Genomic DNA, 24,645 nt, shown 5'->3' with positions numbered 1-24,645 from the left:
ATCATTAAATTTAGGAGCCACATTCTGTACTTTTCTTCTATATACCAAGGTTGATAGAATTCCAACTATAAAATATTCAATAAATTACTAAATGAACTCATTGATTCTGCCCCAGGTTAAAATGACTCACTCTCTGCATGTACGTGTCAGAGAGCTTTATGTCCTAAGAACATTTTCTGGATGTTCTGGAACTAACAACTTTCTCAAACTAGTCCTAATTACCACCATCCTCTGGTTAAATCCAGAGTCACCCTAGATCACAATCTCTTATCTGTGTCCACCTCCTTTAACCCTGGCATGCACTTACAGGAAAGCTTATCTACTTAGGAAGATGTTAAGTTAAACCTAAAATTTTACCTGTTCACTGGTGGCTGGTATTTCTAGGATTTCAGTTAAGGTCTCTCCTGGCTGGAATCGGATGACATCCACAATTAAACGTTTTGTGCTAAAATGAGATGAGAAAGCATTTAAACATTATACTGTGTATTTTGCTTCCTTTTAAGTGAACCGAAGCAATAGCAATACAAATATCATTTCACAGAGATGCCAGCAGACAGCTGGTGATACAAGGTACTTGAGGCCCTGGGCTTATTTACACAATTACAACACAGTAGGTACCAGGGTTATGATTTCTGAGATTTAAATTTTATTTTAGAACATTAGCAAAGTAAGATAGACAAATACTTATACAAATAAGGTATTAAAATGCCATGCATAACATAAGAGATAACCAGAATTATGATGGTTATGAAGGCCAGGAGGATCATTTCAGGTACAATCCAGTTTGTTCTCTCACCAAAAGTCCAAGGATCTTTGAATTATATTCACTTCATTCTTCCTACTTTCAATACTCACTTCAATAAGATGGTCCGAGCATCCATTTCTGCATTCTCATCTCCAGGCACATCAAACTTATTAGTCAATGTGAGAGACACTTCTGTCTTAGCCAGTGCCTCCTTATTTGGGTCATTTAAATTGCCAGCGCTTTCCCCTGAAGGTTTGGGGGTGGGGGGAGAGAAGAGAGTTAATATAATAAAAGGAGGAGATATTTGGGCGATAGTATACAAATAAAATATGCAAATCTAAGATGATACTTGAATAAGACAACATAGTGTGGCAAGAATATTTTTTACTCAGAAATAAAAGAAAATATTATGCCAAAACTAAAAAGGCAAAGGATCCATAATGAAATAATTTCATAAATAGCTGACAAATAATTTTAACACTGTAATATCACAATTCTCTCTCAAAATCTCTTCCTTACAGGACTTTCTAATTGTATGATTATTTATACTTAAAATGATCTCTTCCATTGGACTTCAACTTCTCACAGAAAGGGGCCACATTTGTTTTTGTTTCCCAATACATATCCAGAATTTGGTAAAGTGCAAAATAAGAGGAGGTGATGACAACACAACACTTTTCTGTCGTGTTCACCTCTCATCTTCTGGGCAGTTAAGTCAGAACATTACCTATCAGGGACTCAATGGTGGGCACCTCTCCAAGGTCGTCCAGCAGTTCATGGATTGGATCATTGTGCTCTGGAGCAATGGCATCCTGGTGGTCTAACAGGAGCTGAAAAGATCCTATTTTCAATGCCATTTTCATACCCAGCTGTCTAGCCCCTATCCCCACCCATGATGCCTACCAGTGATCTATACAAAGGAGGCCAGACAACAAAGCTCGTATGTTCAAAACACTGACAAGCTAATCCTCAGCCAATTAAATCAAATAAAAACAAAATATATTAAGTAGCACAATAGGCTCCATTGACTGATGTATGTTATGATGTATGGAGAAGAAACACTGATACTCTTTAAACCTCACGGCCCCAATGAAATCCATAGACTTCAATATCTAAATTCACCAATATAGCCTACTGCCAGTTCAAATAACTCACATTCAGACTGTAAATGCTTCCAGGGTAGAGTATCTTGTGGGCACCCTAACCCCCACCGTGGGAGATCAAATGCAGCCAGTGTATAATATCGGTTTTTTTTTTGTACCAGGGATTGAACCTAGGGGCACTTAGCTGGTTTTGAACTAGTAGTCCTCCAGCCTCAGCCTCCTGAGCTGCTGGGATTACAGGTGTGTGCCACCATGCCTGGCACAATATCTTTTAATTCAGTGAAAAGCACACCAAATGAATATTTCATTATCAAGCCCTCAAGATGGTATTATCATAGGTTATATTCTCAGAAATGACAGTCCCTGAAATTTCACTTATATTTCACATACATCCTCATTTTTTTTTCTGCATGTCCCCAAAGGGGAAAGAAATTATTTGAAAACTCTATGGAAATAGGAGCTTCCAAGGGTGGGGGAGTCACTCCAAGGCTACAGAGAGGAAGAAATTGGTATTCTAGATAATGTTTTAAAAAATACAATTTTTTCAAGCCACTAGATAAGTGCTCACAATGTACATTTTGGAGCCCAGGGATTCTGACTCACTCAGTCCACCTGTGGTGGGGTCAGGTAACTTGATAATTCTAATGTAGGTGACCTGGGAATAATTTCCAGAAACTAGGCATGCAAGAGGCTATAGTTTTGATACCCAGAATTGTCGGGGAGTAGGGGAGAAGCAAAGGAAGAAAGACAACAAGATTTGGTGTCATTAACATTACAGGATGCTGAGACACTTGACCACCAGACATAGTAAGCAGCAGCCAAGGAAGATAATTAATTAATGACAGAGTAATGAAATTAAGTAATTAAAGAAAAATACTTACAGTGTGGGTGTTGATGATTTCACCAATGGAAATGTAGATAACTGGTTTGGTGAGGGTTACTAAATCAGAATACTCATCCACATTAAATTTATCCTGCAGCTCTGGGACATCACAAGCAGTTTGGAAAAATCGTCTGAAAATAAACACAGGAGGCAGCCCCCCAACAAGTGACACACACATGAGAAGCTTGCAAGAAGACAGTCCACAAACCTTTCAAGCAATGAGTTCAGACAGAAGCTAGTGAAGAGAATTAATTCTAGAGAAACTACTGCATATTTGATGCTTTGGGATACTGGTTCAAATAATTCTGTTCTATATCTAGTTTTAGTTCTGCCCACAAAAACCACTCAACTACAATTTAAGACAGTTCTCAGACACCCATGCCATTTACCTGTAGGATAATACTCTGAAGCAGTGAATCCAAAACTGTTAATTAATCAAAATTAAGAGCACTCAATTCTTCTTTGATTACAAAGAAACATGGGCCTAACCTATAACTACTGTTTTTATATTAAGTACTGTCTATGTCATAAGAAAATCTTCTTCAAAACGAATGCACCATCCTTTGGAGCCCTGAGTATATCAAACATGTATCTTGCGATATGGCAGCTCAGTCCAGGGAAAGCTAGAGGTGGTATTTAACCTTTTCTTTTCCCTCAGAGATTAAAATATGCTCACAGAATCTTTCAGATATTTTGTGCCTTTCTCTTACCTAAATTTCTGGTAGGACTGGGAAAGATACTCATTAATGATGCTTAAGTGGGCATTATCTCCCAGGAACATCTTATTGGAAGCTGCATGTTGGAGCATCTTTGCAATGGAGCCCAGATTTCGGCGTTGGTCAGTGGTAAGTTGGCCTCCTGCTGACAGGTCAATGATGTCAAAGGCATCAGGAGCAACAATGGCTGGATTCATGTATCGGTAGTAAAGCAAGTTACCAATAATCTGGAAACAGATAAAAAATAATGCTGGCTATTAAAAACCATATCACCAAGTACACCACTAATGACTTTGCTAGCAACGAAAACGAGAAAATGCAATCCTGTGAGGAAAAAAATAAAACACATACACACACACGCACATGCACCATGCATAGATAAACTTTCTCTCAGGGCCTAGAATTAGAATAAAAATTATTTTGTTGGGTGTGGGGAAAAAAGGGAGAACCACTACCAGTAACTGATGAAAGAAGAGATTCGGAAATAAAAATGATAGACTTAAGGGCATCTTTTGTTCATATATCATGGTAGCAAATAGGGCTGCTGTCATTCACATGCACTTTTTACTTTCACACAGGTGGGCTTTTCATTATAAGAAGCTAATAAACATAGTTAAGATAAGTACTTAAACACAATCTACTTAGCATAGTGCAAGCTGTCCAACCCCCATCATCCTCATGCTGCAGACTTCAAAGGCAAACTTTATGCCTCTGAAATGAAATCACTCAACATACATCTCTATTGCAGAAGAATTCAAGGATAGTCACAGCATTTCCCCTAGAGGTTTCATTCAGAAAAAATAAAATTAATTCACCTGAACAGAAAGTCTAGAATCGAGGCCTCACTGTGGAAAAGCACAGAACTAGGAGAGAGAAGAAAAAAGCGTTCAGATTAAAAAAAAAGAAGAAGAAAAGAGTGTAGCTGAGTAAGAAAGTTTTTTCAGCAATAGCTTTAGCAGAAACAATTGTGCTTGCTATTTTTCACCTGGCCACCAGCAGAGGGAGCAATTCTTCAGCGAGAAGATAGAACTCAGAAATTTAATGAGACAGGAAAAAAAATCCATCTTTCTCTACTTGTGTTTAAGGTACACTGAGTGCCATTCAAATTGAATAGGAACTGTTTCATACCAAGAGAGCCATGATTTACTATTTACAATTGCTTTCAAGAGTTCACAATCAATGGTGAATTATGCCAGAAACTATGCTTAGGCACCCACTAATGGTCTGTCAGGACTAATTTTGTAACTTTTTCTTCAAAGGGCTATTAGAAGGGCAGGATTCTGTCGGTTTTCAGACTCTTACCTTCAGCAGCTCGTCCTCACCAGCATCAGGGAACTTCTCATGCAAGGAGTCCTTCAGCACTTTGGCAATGAAGCGCATCCCATAACTGTGGGATGGATAAACAGTGAGAAGGGTCAAACGAACAGCAAGACACTAACATTGGGCTATATTTGGGGTCATAAAAACTGATAGCACTCACGGGATTTTGTCGACAGAGCTAATGATGGCTGAGAGGAACTTGTCTGTCACAGCCCTCATGTTCCTAATAGAGTTGTCTAGCCGTGTCTTCACTTCTTCATGAGCCAGAGCCTGCTCAGGGGTCACATCATAGGGCAGTTTGCTGGAAAAGCAGAAATTCCCCCCAATTATGTTAGACTGACAGCCAGGAACCATGACTTTTATACACAGAAAGATCTAGAAAGGTTAGGTAACTTACACTTATGCTCACAGAGCTGTTAAGTGGTAAGGCTAGAATTTTTTTTTTAATATTTATTTTTTAGTTGTAGTTGAGCACAATACCTTTATTTCACTTATTTATTTTTATGTGGAGCTGAGGATCGAACCCAGAGTCTCGCACATACAAGGCAAGCGGTCTACCGTTGAGCCACAACCCAGCCCAAGGCTAGAATTTGAACTCAGTTTTTCAAATTGTGAATTAGGTGTCATGAATTTTGTGCCAGCACTATGATAAACACTTAGGATTAAAGACAAGATATATCTTCTCTTGATAATCTTCCAGTCCCGTGGGAGACACAGACAGGGATCAGTATAAACAAACAGAAGTTGACCAGAAGTGCTGCAGGACTACAGACTACCACTCAGACTGCAGAAAGCAAAGGTGGCTTCCAAAAGGAAGAGACAACTGAACTCAGGAAAAAGAGAGAAGGGTCTTCCAGGAATGAAGATCAAATGCAAAGAAAGGGAGGAGGGACCTGCATATACACTAACAAAATCTGGACTTGTTAGTAATCAGAAGCCAGTGGAAACTATCAAAAGTTAGGAGATATGCATTTTGAGGAAGACTGCTCTGGTAAGTAATGAATTAAATACGGACAGACACAGATGAAAGAGGCAGGAGATCAATGTCACAGCCTGATGAAGAAATCCTGAGCATGACCAAGGGTGCAGCAGTGGGGACCAAGAGAAAAAAATCTGATGGATATAAAGTAGATAAACTACATTTAATAGAATCTGAGGCCTTTTGGATGCTGAAGGGAGTAGACAGTTACATACAGGAATCGGAGCCAGAGGCACTAATGAGATTACTTAAGGAGAGGGCACTGAATGAGTCAGAACTGGCATGGGAACAGTAGATGTGCTAGAACGGCTTAACCAGAATGGGAGGGAGGACAGAGGAAGTTGAAACACAAAATGAAATGCAGAGATCATGGTTTTGGTACTTTCATAAAGTCAAAAAATAGTAACAATTATATTGGATTATCCAGATGAGCCCTAAGCCCAAGGGCCTTATGAGAGAAAGGCAGAGGCGGATTTCATATACCCAGAAGAGGAGGAGGCAGAGACCAGCAATATGGCCACAAGTAATGGGATACTAACAGCCACCAAAAGCTGGAAGAAGCAAGGAACAGATTTCTAACCAGAGCCTCCAGAGGGAACACAGCCCCGCCAGTTCCTTGATTTCAGCACAGCAATATTGACATCAGATTTCTTGCCTCCAGAACAGTGAGAGAATAAATCCCCCACTTCCTTCCCATATAGAGGATTGAACTTTACCATGGAGATACATCCCTAGTCCTTTTTATTTTTTTAATTTTGAGACAGGTTCTGGTTAAGTTGCTGAGGCTGGCCTGGGACTTCTGACACTCCTGCCTCAGCTGCCTGAGTTGCTGGAATTACACCCAACAAACCAGGCAAATTTCTATTGTTTAAGAAATCTGTGGTGATTTGTTATAGCAACCCTAGGAAACTAATACAAGTAGATAGGGTTATGACTCTGTCATAGTGTCAAATACTCCACAGGTAGACTATAATACATGAATTCAGCTCAATAGTAACATTCAGTGAGAAACAATAAGCAATTTGGAATTTATAAAAAGTTGTACTATGTATCTTACTATTTAATATTAGTAAAATCTATAATAGCCTTATTATAGTGGGGCTAGAATGTAGCTCAGTGGTAAAGTACTTTCCTAACTATACACAAGGCCCTGGGTTCCATCCCTAGTACAGAAAAAAAAAAAAAAAAAAGAAATATATATATATATCTCAAGTGCTCTGCCAATGAGCCACAACCCCAGCCCCCCAAAATATTTCTTTAATTAAAAAAATATAAACAAGGAAAACAAAGCAATGAGCAAAGGGAACAAAAGTACTAAAATCAATGGTTGTAGTCAGAGAAAAGATTAAACCTTTTAAGGTTTCAGAGGTGACCATTCTTCCCAAGAGGTGACAAGGTCATGGCCTGCTTGTGTGGTAGCTGCAAGAGGAAGGCTCTAGCCTTTGTGATGTCCACACATAGGATGGTTCCCACCACACCTCACAGTTACTGGTATCAAAAAAATATTAAAATCAATTTCCATTTTCTGAAAAGTAAAAGGAAACAAGAGTTTCTTACTGATAGCCATAAGAGAAAAAAAATGGCCACAGGAATTCTGATCTAAATAGCACTGACTCATGGACCATCAAGGGGAATAACTTAGTACCCTTGAGCCATTGTCCATGGGCTGTTAACCAGAGAAGCTCTAGGCTGCCAGCAAAACTTCCCAGACAAGGCTAGGGGTGTAGCTCAGGGCTACCATGTGTACCTAGTATGCATAAGGCTGAGTTCCTTCCATACCAGAAAGGAAAGGATAAGAGGGACAGAGAGGTGGTGAGGGAGAGAAGGAAGGAGAAAGAAAAGGGTCGAGAGGGAGACATAAAAGAGAATGAGAGGGAGAAGGAAGGAAGAGAAAACTTCCCACACAAGTATTTCATCACACCAAGCAATGATCTGAATCCTGGTGAAAGACTAAAAGTACTGAGAACAAAAATCAGATGCCAAATGATTCCCAGCAGGGATAAGTTCTTTCTAGGAGTCAGCATGTTCTGTTCTTCACGGAGGGTACACTTCCTCCTTTGCATGGCGTCCAGATACAAAGTAGAATGATGTAGAACAGTGTTATTCAAATTGTGGATCAGTGCCAGTCTTTAACCAGTGGAAGACAAGATGAGGAGATTGAGCCAGAATGAAAATCAATGTACAGTTTTCCTCATTGAGAAACGTCAGCTGAACTAAACTGTTACACACAAGATCTCCCATAACTGGCCTGCAAACCACACTTTGAATTGCAATGGTGTGGACTCCCGGGAGCTTTATGTATGAGCTAACCCTACTCTATAAGAAGAAAAACACCAGACATCAAGCTGCTCTTATCTCCATTCCTCACTCAAGCTCAATAAAACCTGAAACATTTTGGCTTTCTTTAACTTTGTTTTACCAGTATTACCCATATTTGACTGACAAACCTGTGCTTTAGGTAAGTTAACATTGGTGGTTAAACTATAGGCCTGGCACAGAAATCTCCTATAATAAATTAATTTAGTTAGTCTCTCAGTGTACCAGGGCAGCTGGCCATTCACCCTATACCATTTTTAAAATTTTACTTTAATCAAATAGGATGGTCTCACCCATCTGCAGCCTTCCTGTTCATTCAACTGAATCTCTAGTTATATCAGGATCCTTTCAGGTCCTAGACCCTCCACTGTAGGGCACTGAGGCATGAACACTCTGTACCAAGGCCTCAGCCAAATGAAATTCCACCTCCTCAGTCAGAGTCTCCCTAACCACCCTATCTACACTGCTTTCTCTTGTATTTTCTACTATAGTACCCTACATTAAACCTCCCAAAACTTCCCTCGATTTATCATTATTTTTATGTATCTATTTGTTGTCTCTCTTATCTAATAAACTATAAAGAGAGGGCAAAAAGCATGTTTGTTTCTCTCATTATTATATGTTTTACTATATGTGTATCTAACACAGTGCCTGGGACATAGTAAATACTCAATAAACATTTGTTAAACAAGCAAATTTGTTACCAGTTTAGCAGTTTAAAGAACAGGTTTTCTAAGGAAAAGCTATTAGAACCATTATTATTTTGTAAATCAAAGGTGATTACATTTTTTAAAAGGCAGAGAAAGTAATAAAAACAGGAAAGAAAAAGTGGTACAGCTATCATACCTTGCCTCTCCTGTCTGGGACTCCATCTGGTTAACCCAAGATTTGTAGATGTCCACAGGGTCAGTTTTGATGTTGAGAGATTTGTCATCCATAATCTCTTTCACGACAGGGGCCAAGATCTGTCTCAGTGCATTCTGGCCCCGGGCACCACGGTTGAAACTTACAACCATCTTAATAACTGTAGGATTTCCTGTCACAATCTCTTGAATCTGATCTACCTTTGACCTATAAAACATCAGATACAATTCAATTTAATCTCAGAATTTATCATCTTAAAGAGCATTCCTATTTATAGATTCCCATATCCTTGGGAACAGAGCAAGTTGAAAATTTTCCCAACACTCATGGGACCTTCCTGCAGCTATATACTGACTCATGGAGTCATGATGAGGGCCTCTTAGACAGACATATGGGGCCATTATGTTTGGATCAGCTTTATTTGGAATTGTATCTGACAATAAAATATTTCTAAAATTAATTTAGCAAATATCTTATTCTCCCAGAAGCAAAACTTTATATTATATACTTTATATATAATTTTTAAAAAGTGGATGCTTCTTTAGAAAGTACTTCTCACAAATTAACTGAGATAAAGAAAAGGCCTGGGCAGGACTGATTCTGAAACTATGAGCATCTGTGATGGTTGGAAGGGGCGCCACTCTGCAGCAATCCCTGCGTACTTGATCTCCTCCTGGAGAGCTGTCTTAAACAGTCGCAGTAGCAGGTACTCCTCTCGCTGATTGGATGCATAGTTGTAGAGTGTGAAGATTACAGAGTCCATGAACTTTGTGGACTTGTTCTGGGGCATCTGAAAAATCAGCTTGGCCAGATAGGTGGGGTTGGTCTGAAATAAAACCAAGGGATAAGTAATTCCTAGATAACATGAAGACTGACAAAAAATATTCTTTTTTTTTTTTTTTTTTTAATTTGAAGGGTTAGATAAGTAAAGAAAAATAAGACAGCCCTGCACATACCCTCGGTAGAAATCAGAAATACTTTCAAGAGATGTATGCGTAAGATTTCCTTGTGGGAAAGTAAATGAACTAAATGTTGCAATACCAATTTAAGGAGCCACTCACCTGCAGTAAATAAAACAGGTGCTGATAAGCTTCTAACTTCTCTCTCTTCTCCTTGCTCAAAGCCTTGAGACCTCCCTTCTGTTTATTTATCATCATCATATCAGACAACTGTTCCTTATTTTTTTTGGTAAGTTTTTTACTGTGGGAAACCACATCCTATAAACAGAAACCAACACACAGATTGAAAAGTTTTCTAAAAGGAAACTCTGGGCATGTGAAAAGGTCTTTTAGTACTTGCACACTTACATGAAGGTCTTCTATGCTGGCAGATTCCCACTAAATATTTTTGAACCACTAAAATATCCTATTTTAGCCTAGTATTCCAATCAACTCCATTCCAACTTCTGCCTTCCTATAAGGAATATGAGCTATATGGGTGGTTTTTCATATAGGCTCAGGGATAACAAAAAAACAAAAAACAAAAAAAGAACAGTCCATGGAATCAGGAAACCACCTTCTAGGAATTTATCATAAAAATATAGAGCACCCTGGTTCAATCCCCAGTACCTCCCCCCAAAAATAAAATAAAACAAAACCACCACCACCACCAACAACAACAAAGCATCTTAAGCCAGTCATGGTTAGTATATGCCTATAATCCCAGGTACTCAGAAGGTTGAAGCAGAATGGTCACAAGTTCATGGCCAACCAAGACAAATTAGCAAGATTCTGTCTCAAAGAAAGAAAAAGTAGAGAGGGCTGGGATGCAGCTCAATGGTAGAACACTTGCCTATGTACAAGGCCCTAAGGGGAATCCTAGTACAGAAAACAAACAAGCAAGCAAAAACAAAACAAAACAAAACAAAAAACCCACACACAAAAAAGAAAAACAAATCTTGTACACAGTGATAGTCCCGGCTACTTGGGAGGATGAGGAAGGAGGATTATTTGAGTCTAAGAGTTCAAGGACAGCCTGGGCAGCATAGTGTGATCCCATCTCAAAAAGAAAAATTCAAATATAATAAAAACATCATTTGAGATATTAACCGCTATTTTATTTATAATAAAAACTCGGGAAACAACCTAAATGTCAAAACAGTAGGGGAAAATGAGGCAAATCAAGTGTATCTTTTTTTTTTTTTTTAAGAGAGAATTTTTTAATATTTATTTTTAAATTTTCGGTGGACACAACATCTTTGTTTTTATTTTTATGTGGTACTGAGGATCGAACCCAACACCCCGCGCATGCCAGGCAAGCGCGCTACCGTTTGAGCCACATCCCCAGCCCTTCAAAGTGTATCTTCTAATGAAGTATTATACTGCCCTTAGATTACTTACAATATTTATCACATGGAAAAAGAGTCTTATCCTCTAACATTAAAATGTAGGAGGACGTATGAGGCACTGGGTTCGATCCTCAGCACCACATAAAAATAAAATATATTGTGTGCACCTACAACTAAAAAAAATATATATATATATCTAGGAGGCCTGGGCATGTAGCTGAGTGGTAGGGTGCTTGCCTAGTATGTGTGAAGCCTTGGGTTGATCTCCAGCAGCACAAAAGCAAACAAAAACAAAACAAAAAGTAGGATAAAAAATGATTACGGAGTAGTGGAATTAGGGGAGGATTTTTTATTTTCTAAAATTCCATTATTTTACTTCATATGAAACTTAAAAAAAAAATGTCATTAGCTGAAAAAAAGTTATAAGCCTCTATGCCCCCTGAGGATCAGAAAAGGTAAAGCAGAGGTGACAAAGCAGGACACAAAGTGCTGTAGGGTCCCACGGGCATTGGGTCATACCTGCAATGTAATTTTATTTTTCACTAGCAGTCCAATTTTGATATCCATGAGATTGAGGTCATTCTCTAGTTGCTGGTTGGAACGAATGAGGGTGATGACTTCTTCCCGCATCTTCATAAGATCAAGCTCCTCCTGAAAATCCTGGTCACTTTGGTCCAGCAGGTGGACAAATTTTCGAACCACAATCATAGGAGGATCCTCAGCATTGACTGACAGAAGGAAAAACATATATCACACAAAGAACAAGAGTTATCAAAAAAAGTTCTAAGGTCCAGGAAGTATCTGCATTATCTTGAAAATTTTTGAGACGTCTTAGATATATCAAGTGCAGTCTTCTCTATCATACTATTGCTATGTTACAACAATGGCTAACGCAGCAAGCAACAAGACATCTAGCCACATTAGAAAAGGGGCTTAAATCCCAAGTAGTACCTTCCCACCAAGGCTTGCCTTCAGGACAAGCAAAGAGATCTGTGGTGAACACCCAGAACCTGACGGCTCCCAAGCACTGACCCAACTCCTCCCAAGTTACTCACTGAGAGTCTTGTAGTCATCACGAGCTTTGTTTGCCCGAATAAAAGCCTGGATTTTGATAATGTCATTTATCTGAGAAGCAAAGAAAAAGAAATGCCTTTGCTCATTCTTCTAACAAATATGTAGTAGAAGCAATATAACTGGCCCATGTTACCCAAGAGTACTTACATGGTCTCGGAAATACTGTAGGCGATCTCTATAGCGCTTTCTAGCTTGATGCATCCTTGCCAGGGACTGAATCTGTGGAAAAGGGATCCTGGAACTTAGAAGAGTCCTTCTTTAAACATGCCATGTTTGCACCCCACCTGGAGGAACCTCACTCAGGCTACCATACCTTCACAACTTCATCTTTATGGGAGCGCAGGTAAGCTAAACGGTCTTGATATGCCTTCTTCTGCTTGTATCCTCTCCACTGCGACTGCAGTCATCAAATATTATAGGTGACATGTTATTTCCCAAGGATCAGTGGAAGTTAAAAAAAATCTCATCCTGACATATCATCCAAGTACAAGTTCATGATGAAGCTTTAGAAAGAACTGCTTCCAGCAGTGACACTAGAAGGAGGGCCTGGCCACACCTCCTCCAGGAGAACGGTGGCTACATTCCACTTCCTGGACATCGTTTAAAGTGCAGCATAAAGACTCGCTGACTGGTTCCTTAACAATAAATCTATTAAGGAAGCTAAAAATTAGTATTCCCATTCTACAGATGAAGAAGCAAACTTAAGATTCACCAGTGTCTGGTATGAGTGGCACCATAATTCCTAAGAATCCTAACTCAGGATTCTTTCTGTGATGACACTGTGCTACCATGTTATTGAAGCAAAACCAGTTTTTTCTCTCAAGATTCAAATTTTACACAAAGGCATAGTGTTAGAGAGAAGAAGAGGCCGCACAAGAACTGCCACTGTACCATCATTAAATACTAAGCACACATTAAACATTAAGCACACTGATTACAATGGTAGCAAAGAAAATGTATTTGTTAAGAGGAGAAAAAAAGGTCAGAAGTTAAGAAACACACTCACACCTTTGATTTTAGGAGCTGACAGTTTATTGCCCCTGATCTAGAAGCCTTCTTGCTGTGTGTATAATACACTCTGAAATACCTGAATGCAGGTGATGGCAGGAATTTGTTTCTTCAGGAAATTCATTCTGGACCGGAATTCCTGTCGAACTAAGTAGCCACGGCAGCAAGCTTGCAGCTTGGTGATCAAGCCTTCATTGGCCAACCAAAGCTGTTCTCGGTTATATGCAGCAGTCACCCCAGAGATGGAACTCTGAAAAAACAGTGGTTCACATTCAAAGATATCCAAAATTGAGAATGGACACTAATTTTACCAAAGTTTCATTCAAAGCACAAATCTAACCCTCACTGCTTCCTAAATCTCTATTAGATTTTCACCTGAGCAATAGAAATAAACCTCAGGTGTGTTTTTTCAGGGCCAGCTTGGTCTTCTTTTACAAGTTATCTTTTATCCACCCAACTATCTCCACTGTACTAGCCGAGAAGGAGTCACTGTTGACAGGAATATAGTGATTGGTACCACTACAGGGCTGTGTACTCTGCACAGGTGGCCCCCAGGATGCCAAAGTGTGGCATCCCTACACAGACTGCAAATGATCTTAAAAAGCAATCTAGGTTTTGGACTGTTGCTGTAGGAACTGGAGAACCAGAAAACCTTGAAGCAAAGAAATTAACGATCAGATTTATTTAAAAAAAAAAATAATACTATTAGAAGAAAAGCTGACAGAATGGAGTGAGGAGAAACTTTAAGAAAGTGAGTGAATCAGAAAGCTGCCGTCATAATGGAAGTGAGAGGACCTGGGCTTAATGAGGGCAGCAGCAGTGAGAATGGGGAGGAAGAGCTTCTGGTTACCCATTTAATACCTACATTCTCCCTTTTCTGTGGTGTTAGAGTCTTCTCCCCTCTAGCATCCCCCACACCCCCACAACACCATGAGCATTTAAACCACCCCTGCTTTGAGTAGGCATGGTTAGGTGAGACCTTTGGGAAAGCTCCTGAAGACAGGGAGCTGGCAGTATGCCCTGTAGCTTTTCTTCCCCTTCTTACATTCTGTCTGGACTGCTAACTTGATAGTTGGATCACTAAGGTCATGTTCATAAAGCCAGGTAATATCACCCCATCTTTAAATTCTTAGGTCCTGACATACCTGCAAAACACTAGACATGAGTGTTTCTCTGGAGGTAAGATTCTCAAAGGCACATGACCCAGCAAGGGTTACACACTACTCTGGTAGAAGATGGAGCCTGGATTTCTCAGGATAGTGCCTATTAGACTGTCCCCCTCTGCCTCCTTTAATGCAGTACCATCAGTATGCCAGTCAACAACACTAATGCATTAATCCTTAAATAGTCTATGTTCTTTCTCAGTGCCTTTCCCCACATGTCTTTTCTGCCCAAAAGGGCCTTTCCTCTTTTTCTGACCTGCTAAAATATTGCCTATAATATCTTTTTACAGCACAGAATTAACTTTTCCTTAACATTTCCATCACTGTATTATTAGAGCCCCTACTTTTCCCTGCCTTACACTGCTGGACTCAGTTCTGTGTCAGCTGTTTTCACAATACTGTGAACAAATGAAAGGCAGATAATCTCTGGATCAATCAAATTTCCTTTAATAAGCACACAATTTATCTCACTAAATTCTACTATTCAGATGTTTTACCTTTAGTCGTCCCCCAAGCCACTAAAAAACATTACTCTGGGCCTAGGGTTGTATAGCTCAGTGGTAGAGTGCTTGCCTAGCATGTGTGAGCCAATGGGTTTGATCCTCAGCACCACATACAAAAATATAAATAAATAAATATAAAAATAAAGGTATATATATATATAAAAATTACTCCAAAACATTATATAGCTGAAATTTAGTCTAAGACTTCTGACCACATGTCCTTCTCCCCTCAACTAATATTAGTTCTAAACACTTTCTCTCAGACCCTTCTCAAATGAAGAAATGTGACTTACCTGGATCTCTTCCCGAGAAAGCTGCACAGAATTTTGCACAAAGTCTGAGGGTTCATCCCATCCTCCTTTCCGGGTCTCCAGATTGTGGTAATAATAATATCCGCCTTTCACCCAATGCTTCACCCACTTGCTATTATTATCTCCTGGCAGAAAATAAAGGAAAGATAAGGAGTGGGGTTGTGGCTCAGTAATACAGAGCTTGCATAGCACGAATGAGGCACTGGGTTCGATTAGAAGCACCATATTAAAAAAAAATTAATTAACAAAGTATTGTGTCCATCTACAACTAAAAATTTTTAAAAAATAATAATAATAAAGGAAAGATAAAAGAAACCCATAGCCACACACACACACACACACACACCACATTTATATGTCTAATACTATAGGGTTATTCTAGTCAGGTTTTAACAATATGAATGAAAACCATTCCCCAAACTAGCTCCTTGGATCTTTGCAAGTAAAGGTTCATTCTAAGACTACATTAAATAATGGTTATATAATATCTAATTTAGTTTATTCAGATCTGTATTATAAAAAGAAAATACCTATGAAGTCAAATTATGAAACTAACCATGATTGGCTATCCTTTCCAATGTCTATGTCTAAGGCCTGTGTGCTGGAAAACTGTTCTGATAAAAGATTTGCAAATGCCAAGTGTGGTGGCACATGCTATAATCCCAACAACTTGAAAGCCCGAGGCAGGAGGATCAAAAGTTCAAGGCCAGCCTCAGCAACTTAGCAAGACTCTGTCTCAAAATTAAAAAATAAAAAGGCTGGGGATGCAGCTCTGTGGTAAAGCAGTCCTGGGTTCAATCTGCAGTACAAAAAAAATTTGCAACCATTCAACATATCCAGTTAAGAAACAAAGGGCCATAAAATTGTCTTATTTTTGTTTTCAGATACACTATTTTTAACTGCCTATAAGTTAAAGATAACCAGAGGTATTGAAATCCTATAATAGATAAATGGTCAAAAATCCTTTCCACATTCTCATAAAAATAACTAACAGCTCATTTGCAAGGAAAAAAAAGAGTATTTTCAAAAATTGGGATAATATTTGCTCTAAAGTAAGAGTAATCAGGTGTAGTGATGCACACCTGTTATCCCAGTGACTCAGGAGACTAAGGCAGGAGAATTTCAAGTTCAAGGCTAGCCTGGGCAACTTAGCGAGATCCTATCTCAAAGTAAATATAAAGGGGTGGAGATGTAGCTCACTGGGTTCAATCCACACTGCTGCAAAAATAAACAAATACATAATAAAATGAGCCTAAACACTGTACTTCTACATTAAAACATCTTTCCATAAGATTGTTCCCTTCTTCTATATCTGTCTCTTCACATACTGAAGTTCTTAGCTTTAGGCACATATGCACTTTTCCATAACGCACCTGCTGACAGTTTTTTCTTCTTGACTTCGGCAAGGTCACTCTGGTAAGTTTCACCACACTCAGGAATGACTCCATACAAGCCAACATCAGGGGAACGAAGGGCACTCAGTGTTTTGCCAACATCACCACTTTCTACTGCCTCATTAATGGCAAAGATTCCTAAGGCAACTATCCCAGAAAAGAATTGTTAATAACCTGAAACTGTTTGAGTTCAAACACTAGTTCACCTAATAATACCTACTGGCCAACTATTGCCCCCATATCTATCTTGGTCAAGCTGAACATGGAGATATGGAATACCTCACCACCCATACCCTCCACAAAAAAACAGAAATAAAATAGCTGATACATACACTTCTGTGCTTCTTGGGTGTCTTTGTTGGACTGCCAAATTCCACCTTGAATTTCATCCAACCATAACACAGCTGACTCATCCTGGGTTTCCTACATATCATTAAAAGCAAAACGAGAATCATGAAACCAATGTACAAGTGATGAGGGGGGCTTCTGAGACTCAATTAGATATGGAGGAAGAAGTTCCAAATATATTAGTCAGATGGAAGAAGACAGGCATCAAAAAACTGATAAAGGTTTTAAGGGGTAATGGCTCAGATGTAATGGAGGACAAATAAAAATGCACGGGGCTGAAGCTCAGTGGCAAAGCACTTGTGAGGCACTGGGTTCCATCCTTAGCACCACATAAAAATAAAAAAATAACATGCTGTCCATCTAAAACTACAAATAAATAAATAATGAACTCAAGTGGTTGAAGAAGTCAAGAGCAGCTAGAAGGTGCAAAATGAGCAGAAAAACTGGGAAAGGACCCAGGGACTTTGACAAAGACTAAAGCAAGTATATGAATATGTAGCACTTTCTTTAGAAAGTCTCCTTTGTTTAAAATATTCAGAGGAAGTTAATATTCTCTGTGATTACCAATGCCTGTCAAGTCTTAATTTAAACAGAACTTTTTAAATTACCACATTTAAAGAAATGAATTACTACAGGCAATCTAAACTTATCACCAGATTATATTCTAACATTTTCATGTTAAATCAGTTCTTGGGAAATTAAAAACACATTTTCAGAGAAACACACCAATAAATGATGATTAGTTTCCTTAATATGCTCAACAAAAGCTCATTACCCCACAATGTAGTTTGAGTTGACTACTGGGAACAGAGGTGATGTCATAGAAATGACTTATTTCCGTCTTTCTAAATATAGCTTTAGACCTTTCTTTCTTTTTTCGTATGTATATGGTGCTGTGTATCAAACCCAAGGCCTTGTGCATGCTAGGCAAGTGCTTTGCCTAGTCCTCAGCTCACAGACAATGTGTTATGGGTATACTTTTTTAAATAGGATACTGGTGATTATGAAAGGCACTGGATTACCAGAAATATCTTGCTCTAATACCTGCCAATTTTCACAAATCTGGCTAACAAAGTACGATTTAGTAAAGTAGTAGGTAGTAAAGTAGTAGGTAGTACTTCTGTTACTATTAGTTAGCACAATAGATATTCTATTGTCTACCTATTCTCAGTCTGAGAGTCAGAATTGGAAACCACCTCTGACACCTACTTAGATTTCAATGGTTGGACTTATATAGCTACATAAGCTACCTGTTCCAAAAGAGTGAGAGTGCTTTGTTTTATAAGATGTCTCTAAAATCTTTATACAGAGCATCAATTCATCAGATGACTGTGGCAGCCTTCTTCAGAATGGGCAAGACACCTCAGATTTTTAAATGGCCAGGTTGTGAGATGCACATTTATGGTGATCTTGGCAGGCCTAACAAAATTACCATGCTCCTGAGGATTGTGCTAATAGCAATTGGGATAAACAGTAGTTCAAACAACCAGTGAAATTACTTGATGTGAATATAGTTTGCCAAGGCACCAGTGAGGCAGAATAAAGAACTTAGTCAATAATCTTGACTGTGTGGCTAGATGAGGCAGTGTCTGGGCTTTGGGGCAAAGTGGAAAATTGTACTGCCCAAAAGCTGAAGCCACAAAATGTTAGGGGAGACTGGCTTTCTTCCTGTCTTATTGTAGAGAGTAACACAACATTTCACTCAGCAGAGCAGAGCAGCCATATCCCTGAAAGCTATAAAGACTGTTGCTGAAAGGGTAACCCACACCCCACCAAATGTGAAATTGAGAGCATTCATATTTCTCAAATATGGAGTTTTAGAAAGAAAGATCATGGGGCTAGAAATGTGGCTCAGTGGTAGAGCACTTGTTTAGTATGCACAAAGCCCTAGGTTCGAGCACCACAAAAAACAAAAACAAAAATCCCAAAGTTACAGAGAAGATCATTTAACCAAATTATGTGGGTGGCAGACCAGTCCCAATTTTAAAAAGTTCATAGTCTTGAGAAAGGAAAAAGAGTAAACTGATAAAGAGAAAGAAAAAAAAAAAAAAATCACCGAATAGCTACTAGACTCTCCTACCCACTAGCCACCTTCTGTTACTGAAAATAGAAAATGACCACACACAATCCCCTAGAGTCTTAAAAGTAAGTGCTGGAAATGTGAAACAATAGATCCAATGTGAAACTACTATGAGTCAGGAACAGGCTTGTGAAACTGCAAATTGAGAAGTCATAAGCAACAGGCTAAACCTCCAGTCTCCAAGGGAAGCAGCCTAAAAACACTTGCATTAAAAACAAACACACAAACACACACACACACACACACACACAGAGGCATTTCCACAGAATCAAGACACTTTTGGTTCACTTTTTGCCTGATCCCATAGTGATTATCCTTGAATAAAATGTGCTATAAGCAAAGCTCTTTCCCTCCCTTGCAGGGAGAGGAAGGCAGAGCTTTGGAAGAATTCTGTCTTTCCTGCCCCATGCAAACTAAAGTAAAGTGATTAAGGTAAATCTTCCATACATACTCCTCTAAGAAAGAAGCAATAGAGTGACACTGTCAAAAGCAAGAAAAAGAGAATGGATTAGTATCTCAAGTATGTTCAGGAAACATGTTAGAGAAATACCTTTCAGCAGACTGAAGAGAAGAAAGACAGCATATTTCACCTCATCCCAGTGTAAAGGAAGAGCAGGTTCTTATTGCTCCAAGTACATTGAATAAGATCAAGTAAGATCATAAAACTCATGATCAGTGAAGTTTGTTCTAAAGAGATAATCCAAGATTAACTCAAATCACTGAGGATGGTATTAAAACCCTGAGCTAGGTATCACAGAGAATACTGAGACAAAAAAGATTTAATGTGAAAATGCTATTCAAAATAAAATACAGCCCCCTAACAACTCTGATAGGCACTTAGGAACATGATTACATTTCAAAAGAGGTAAAGAGATAAGGACCAGGGTGTGGGGTTGTGACTCAATGGTAGAGCACTTGCCTAGCACTTGTCAGGCACTGGGTTTGATCCTCAGCACCACATAAAAGTAAATAAATAAAAGCATTTAAAAAAAAAAAAGTTTGTACCTTCGGGGGTGGGGGTGGATGGATGGATAAGGACCAGAAATAAGAATTTTTAAAAAGGAGTGAGCAATAACTGGAGGTGAAAGAGGTAAAGGAGCCAAGCATGGTGGCACACACCTGTAATCTCAAGCTATTTGAGAGGCTGAGGCAGGAGGATGGTTAAGTTCAAGGCCAACCTGAACAACTTGGCAAAATCCTATGTCAATTTTTTTTTAAAGGGGAGGTTGGACACATAGTTCAGTGGTAGAGTGCCCCTGGGTTCGATCCCCAATACTATTGGGAAGAAAAAGTGGTAAGAGAGCCAGAAAACATGGGGAAAGGAAAAGAGAAGGGTAAAAGAATGGCTATTTTATGTATATATGTATATATGTATGTATGTATGTATGTATGTGTGTGTGTATATATATATGGAAAGCACAAAAACACAACTCTATGGGGTACTTCTTACCCCTTAAAACTTTCTTTAAACCCTCTCTTTTATTATGTGACATGGTTTATGTGTGTGATAGTCAAAATATTACATATACACATGTACATAGCCACAGACCTGGACATAACACATACACATTAACACATATGTGACTCTACTTAACATTTATCAACTACACAACATAAACTATCAGAATAGAGCATAACCCTTTTGGTTCCTGCTGGTTAGATATTAATCCGTTAGTTGCTGCATAGTGGAAGTTTAGAGAAAGAGGTATAAAAGGAACAAATACAAGGAGAGGAAAAGAGAATCAAATTTTTTAAAAAACGACGGTGATTAATCAAAGGCTTGCAGCTATTGGGAGGGCTAACTCAAAATAGTAAATCTTGGTAAGAATATTCAGCTTTTAGTAGTAAGCTTTTAACTGTCATATTCCCACCTGTCCCCACCCTGACTTCAAAGCTCCCCCCAGAGAACTGTCATTAATTGGCCTGTTTGGTGGTTCCCTGGAGGATCACACTTGCCTGTCTGTCCTTATTTGACCTAACTAACTGTGCAGACTTTCCTCCTGGGGCAGTAAGAGGTAAATTCAACATCATGGAGACCTGCAGCAATGGATAAGAGTTTGGGCAAACATAGACTAACCAAAAAGCTTAGAAGGAAAAGCTTGATAATATATCCAGGGAGAACTTTAAAAATGTGACATATTCCTGGGATGGGAATCTAGAAGGTCATAGTGAATTTGTGAGATTTGCACATACTCAGAGAACATATGATAAAGCTACAAGTCTCACCTTGGGCGGACCTTGAGCATCTGGGCAATATGAAGTGAAGGTTAAGACAGAATTACAAACTGGTTTAAGTGTTGAAGTTGTGCTCCAACATGTGCACAGAGCCCCTCTGCAACAGCTGGGAGCCTTATTGGCTTTGGGATTGAAGGAAATGATTTAACATTAGTTCACCACTAGCTAACCCAGCTGACATCAGGGGACCCATGATAAGAATATGCCTTACAGAATTCAGAAAAGTCACTGAACAAACCCTCAAGAAGGAGTGAAATTTGATTTCCAGGGTTGCCACATTTGATTAATAAATTGTCTAGTTTCCAAAAACATAAACAAAGGGAAAGCATCCTTAAGGAAGCCCAAAATTAGACTTACAAAGGCTTAATTCAGCTATTTTAAGTATGTTAGAGAACTAAAGGAAATCATGTCTAGAGAATTAAAGAAAAGTATGTCTCACCAAGAGAAATCAAACTACACTAAAACTGAAATTCTGGAATTGAAAAGTACAATAGCTGAAAGAAAAATTCACTAGAGAGGTTCAAAATAGATTTGATCAAGTGAAAGAAAAAATTAGCAAACTTGGACTGGGGTTGTAGCTCAGTGGTAGCACGCTTGCCTGGCATGTGTGAGACACTGGATTCAATCCTCACACCACATTAAAAAAAATAAACAAATAAAACAAAGGTATTGTGTTCATATACAAATAAGAAGAAGAAGAAGAAGAAGAAGAAGAAGAAGAAAACTTGAAATAGGTGAATCGAGATGATCTGAGAATCAGCAAGAAAAATAATAAAGAAAAATGGACAAAGTCTGAGATCTGGCCACCATTATGCTGAGGTGCGCATGATGAAAAGAAGAAAAAGGGGCAGAAAGAATACTTCCAGATAATGTAAATTGACTGATGTCAAGCATAGAAGCAGAATTCATAATCAAACCCCACCCATCACCACCAAAAAAACCCCCTACAACCCCAGGGTCATATGGCTTTCCTGGTGAATTCTATCAAATGTTTAAAGAACAATTAACCAAACCTTTAGAAATACTTCCAAACTCTTTCTATAAGGAAATAATTCCTTATAGGATGATTTCCAAATCACTCTATAAGACCAGTATTACTCAATACCAAGAGTATACACAAAGATACTACAAGAAAACAAATGAAGGTATTTTGCTTACAAAATTTGGAATGCAGTGATATTTATTAGAATTTGCAGGGAAATGGATGGCACTAGAGCAGATTATGCTAAGTGAAGCTAGCCAATCCCTAAAAAACAAATGCCAAATGTCTTCTTTGATATAAGGAGAGTAACTAAGAACAGAGTAGGGACGAAGAGCAGGAGAAGAAGATTAACATTAAACAGGGATGAGAGGTGGGAGGGAAAGGGAGAGAGAAGGGAAATTGCATGGAAATGGAAGGAGACCCTCAGGGTTATACAAAAGTACATACAAGAGGAAGTGAGGGGAAAGGGAAAAATAATACAAGGGGGAGAAATGAATGACAGTAGAGGGGGTAGAGAGAGAAGAGGGGAGGGGAGGGGAGGGGAGGGGGGATAGTAGAGGATAGGAAAGGCAGCAGAACACAACAGACACTAGTATGGCAATATGTAAATCAATGGATGTGTAACTGATGTGATTCTGCAATCTGTATATGGGGTAAAAATGGGAGTTCATAACCCACTTGAATCAAAGTGTGAAATATGATATGTCAAGAACTATGTAATGTTTTGAACAACCAACAATAAAAAATTAAAAAATAAATAAATAAATAAAAACCATTCCCAAAATGACTCATAGAAACTTGGAAGAAAAACTGAAGCTTCAGGGCTAGAGTTGTGGCTCAGAGGTAGAGTGCTCGCCTAGCATGCATGAGGCCCTGGGTTCGATCCTCAGCACCACATAAAAAAAATAATAATAATAAAGATTTTGTGTCCACCTATAACTAAAAAATAAATATTAAAAAAAAAATCCTGAAGCTTCAAAAAGACAATTCCACCTACAGTGCAGTTGATGAAGCTGGGACCTGACAAAGTTAAGCAAATTTTTCTTCAACTCTACCCTTCCTCCACTTTGATGAACTCTGAAAAGTTATTCCACAGCAAAAGGAAATGCTTCAAACTCCACTCACATCCTCTTAAAGTTTAACTCCCATGATGCAAACAAAAGGAGTAAACAAAGCCAGGCAAAGTGAAGCAGACCTGTAATCCCAGGCTACTTTGAGGGGCTGAGGCAAGAAGATTGTTAAGTTTGAAGCCAGTCTTGACAACTTAAGGAGACCCAAAAATAAAAAATAAAAAGGGCTGAGGACATAGTTTGGTGGTAGAGAACCCCTGGGTTCAACCCTCAGTACCATTAAAAAAAGAGCAAACAGCCTTACAACATGAGTGAGGACTATGCACATTCTGTACTATCTACTTTCCTCTTTAGATATGGAGCTCAACCTAGTATATTCTCCCAAATTCCACTCTTCTGACAGTCCGATATAAGGCTCCTTTGGACATTCCTGAAAGCAAACACTATTACCTCCAAACTATACAGAATCATTGCAGCCAGGCCCCACAGCTGATATTCTAAATCAGTAGAATTAAAATTTAGAAATATGTATTTTTAAATTACTTTTCTGATGATTGGCAAGTTCAATGAATAAATGAAAGACTGAGACCTCAGATTCTAGCTTCTCCAAAGCCAACTCCTTCTTACTCAAATACATGAAATCAGATGATCCCTTAGTCTCCATTTCTTGCCTGTGAAATAGGAGTTGATTCAATGCTCTGCATGGGATCAGGTGACATTCTGCATAATAATGTGCCTCTTAAAGAAAACCTACAACCACTACACTCACGTGTTTAGGACATGTAAATTGTCAACTACTCTCATAGCAAGGGAATCAAAGGAGATCATCAGTTAACACTATAATATTACCCACAACTCTTTCACTCCAATCCAAATTTATAGTGCCTGCATGGTGTCAGTGTATAAGCAACTCCTCCCATACACTAGAGCCTTCAGCTATTTTTTTTTTTTTTAATCTCTGACTTCCCAGAAAGAATCCGACTCCTTGAATTAAAATTTCCTTTTAGCTTTTCAAGTCCCTCTAAGAATATCACTTGAGGGATTTTCTAAGACAGAAAAGGAAGCCATGGTTCTTCCTATTTAGCTGTTATTACTTAGAAAGAACTTAAAAGATCACAATTAGAAAAATAGATGTAATTATGTTTTAATCATGCAACTAATACATGAGGCCTACTACATACAAGGCAACTTCCTAGACAACAACAGCATAAAAAGAAGTATAAATTATTTTCAGTTTCCCCAACAAACTAGCTAGGAACCACAA

At 38.7% G+C, this 24,645-nt stretch overlaps 1 protein-coding gene across 2 annotated transcripts in view; it reads right to left on the bottom strand.

The window, feature by feature from the left end:
* The window catches only part of Iqgap1 (IQ motif containing GTPase activating protein 1), a 107,112-nt gene that overhangs the window by 14,730 nt on the left and 67,737 nt on the right, over positions 1-24,645 (bottom strand). For both annotated transcript variants that reach the window (XM_071608601.1, XM_027920063.2), the window contains 18 exons: positions 16,999-17,089; positions 16,646-16,813; positions 15,255-15,397; positions 13,375-13,545; positions 12,601-12,684; positions 12,435-12,506; positions 12,269-12,338; positions 11,733-11,941; positions 9,988-10,143; positions 9,589-9,752; positions 8,909-9,133; positions 4,928-5,068; positions 4,750-4,834; positions 3,442-3,674; positions 2,730-2,862; positions 1,473-1,575; positions 856-991; positions 358-445 (listed from right to left, as the gene is read on the bottom strand). In XM_071608601.1, the coding sequence (XP_071464702.1) occupies positions 358-445; positions 856-991; positions 1,473-1,575; positions 2,730-2,862; positions 3,442-3,674; positions 4,750-4,834; positions 4,928-5,068; positions 8,909-9,133; positions 9,589-9,752; positions 9,988-10,143; positions 11,733-11,941; positions 12,269-12,338; positions 12,435-12,506; positions 12,601-12,684; positions 13,375-13,545; positions 15,255-15,397; positions 16,646-16,813; positions 16,999-17,089 (2,472 nt within the window). The remainder of the gene's footprint in view (positions 1-357; positions 446-855; positions 992-1,472; positions 1,576-2,729; positions 2,863-3,441; positions 3,675-4,749; positions 4,835-4,927; positions 5,069-8,908; positions 9,134-9,588; positions 9,753-9,987; positions 10,144-11,732; positions 11,942-12,268; positions 12,339-12,434; positions 12,507-12,600; positions 12,685-13,374; positions 13,546-15,254; positions 15,398-16,645; positions 16,814-16,998; positions 17,090-24,645) is intronic.

Source organism: Marmota flaviventris, chromosome 2 (assembly GCF_047511675.1).
Source record: "Marmota flaviventris isolate mMarFla1 chromosome 2, mMarFla1.hap1, whole genome shotgun sequence".
NCBI classification, from domain to species: Eukaryota; Metazoa; Chordata; class Mammalia; order Rodentia; family Sciuridae; genus Marmota; species Marmota flaviventris.
This window is presented reverse-complemented; position numbering and strand designations above follow the sequence as displayed.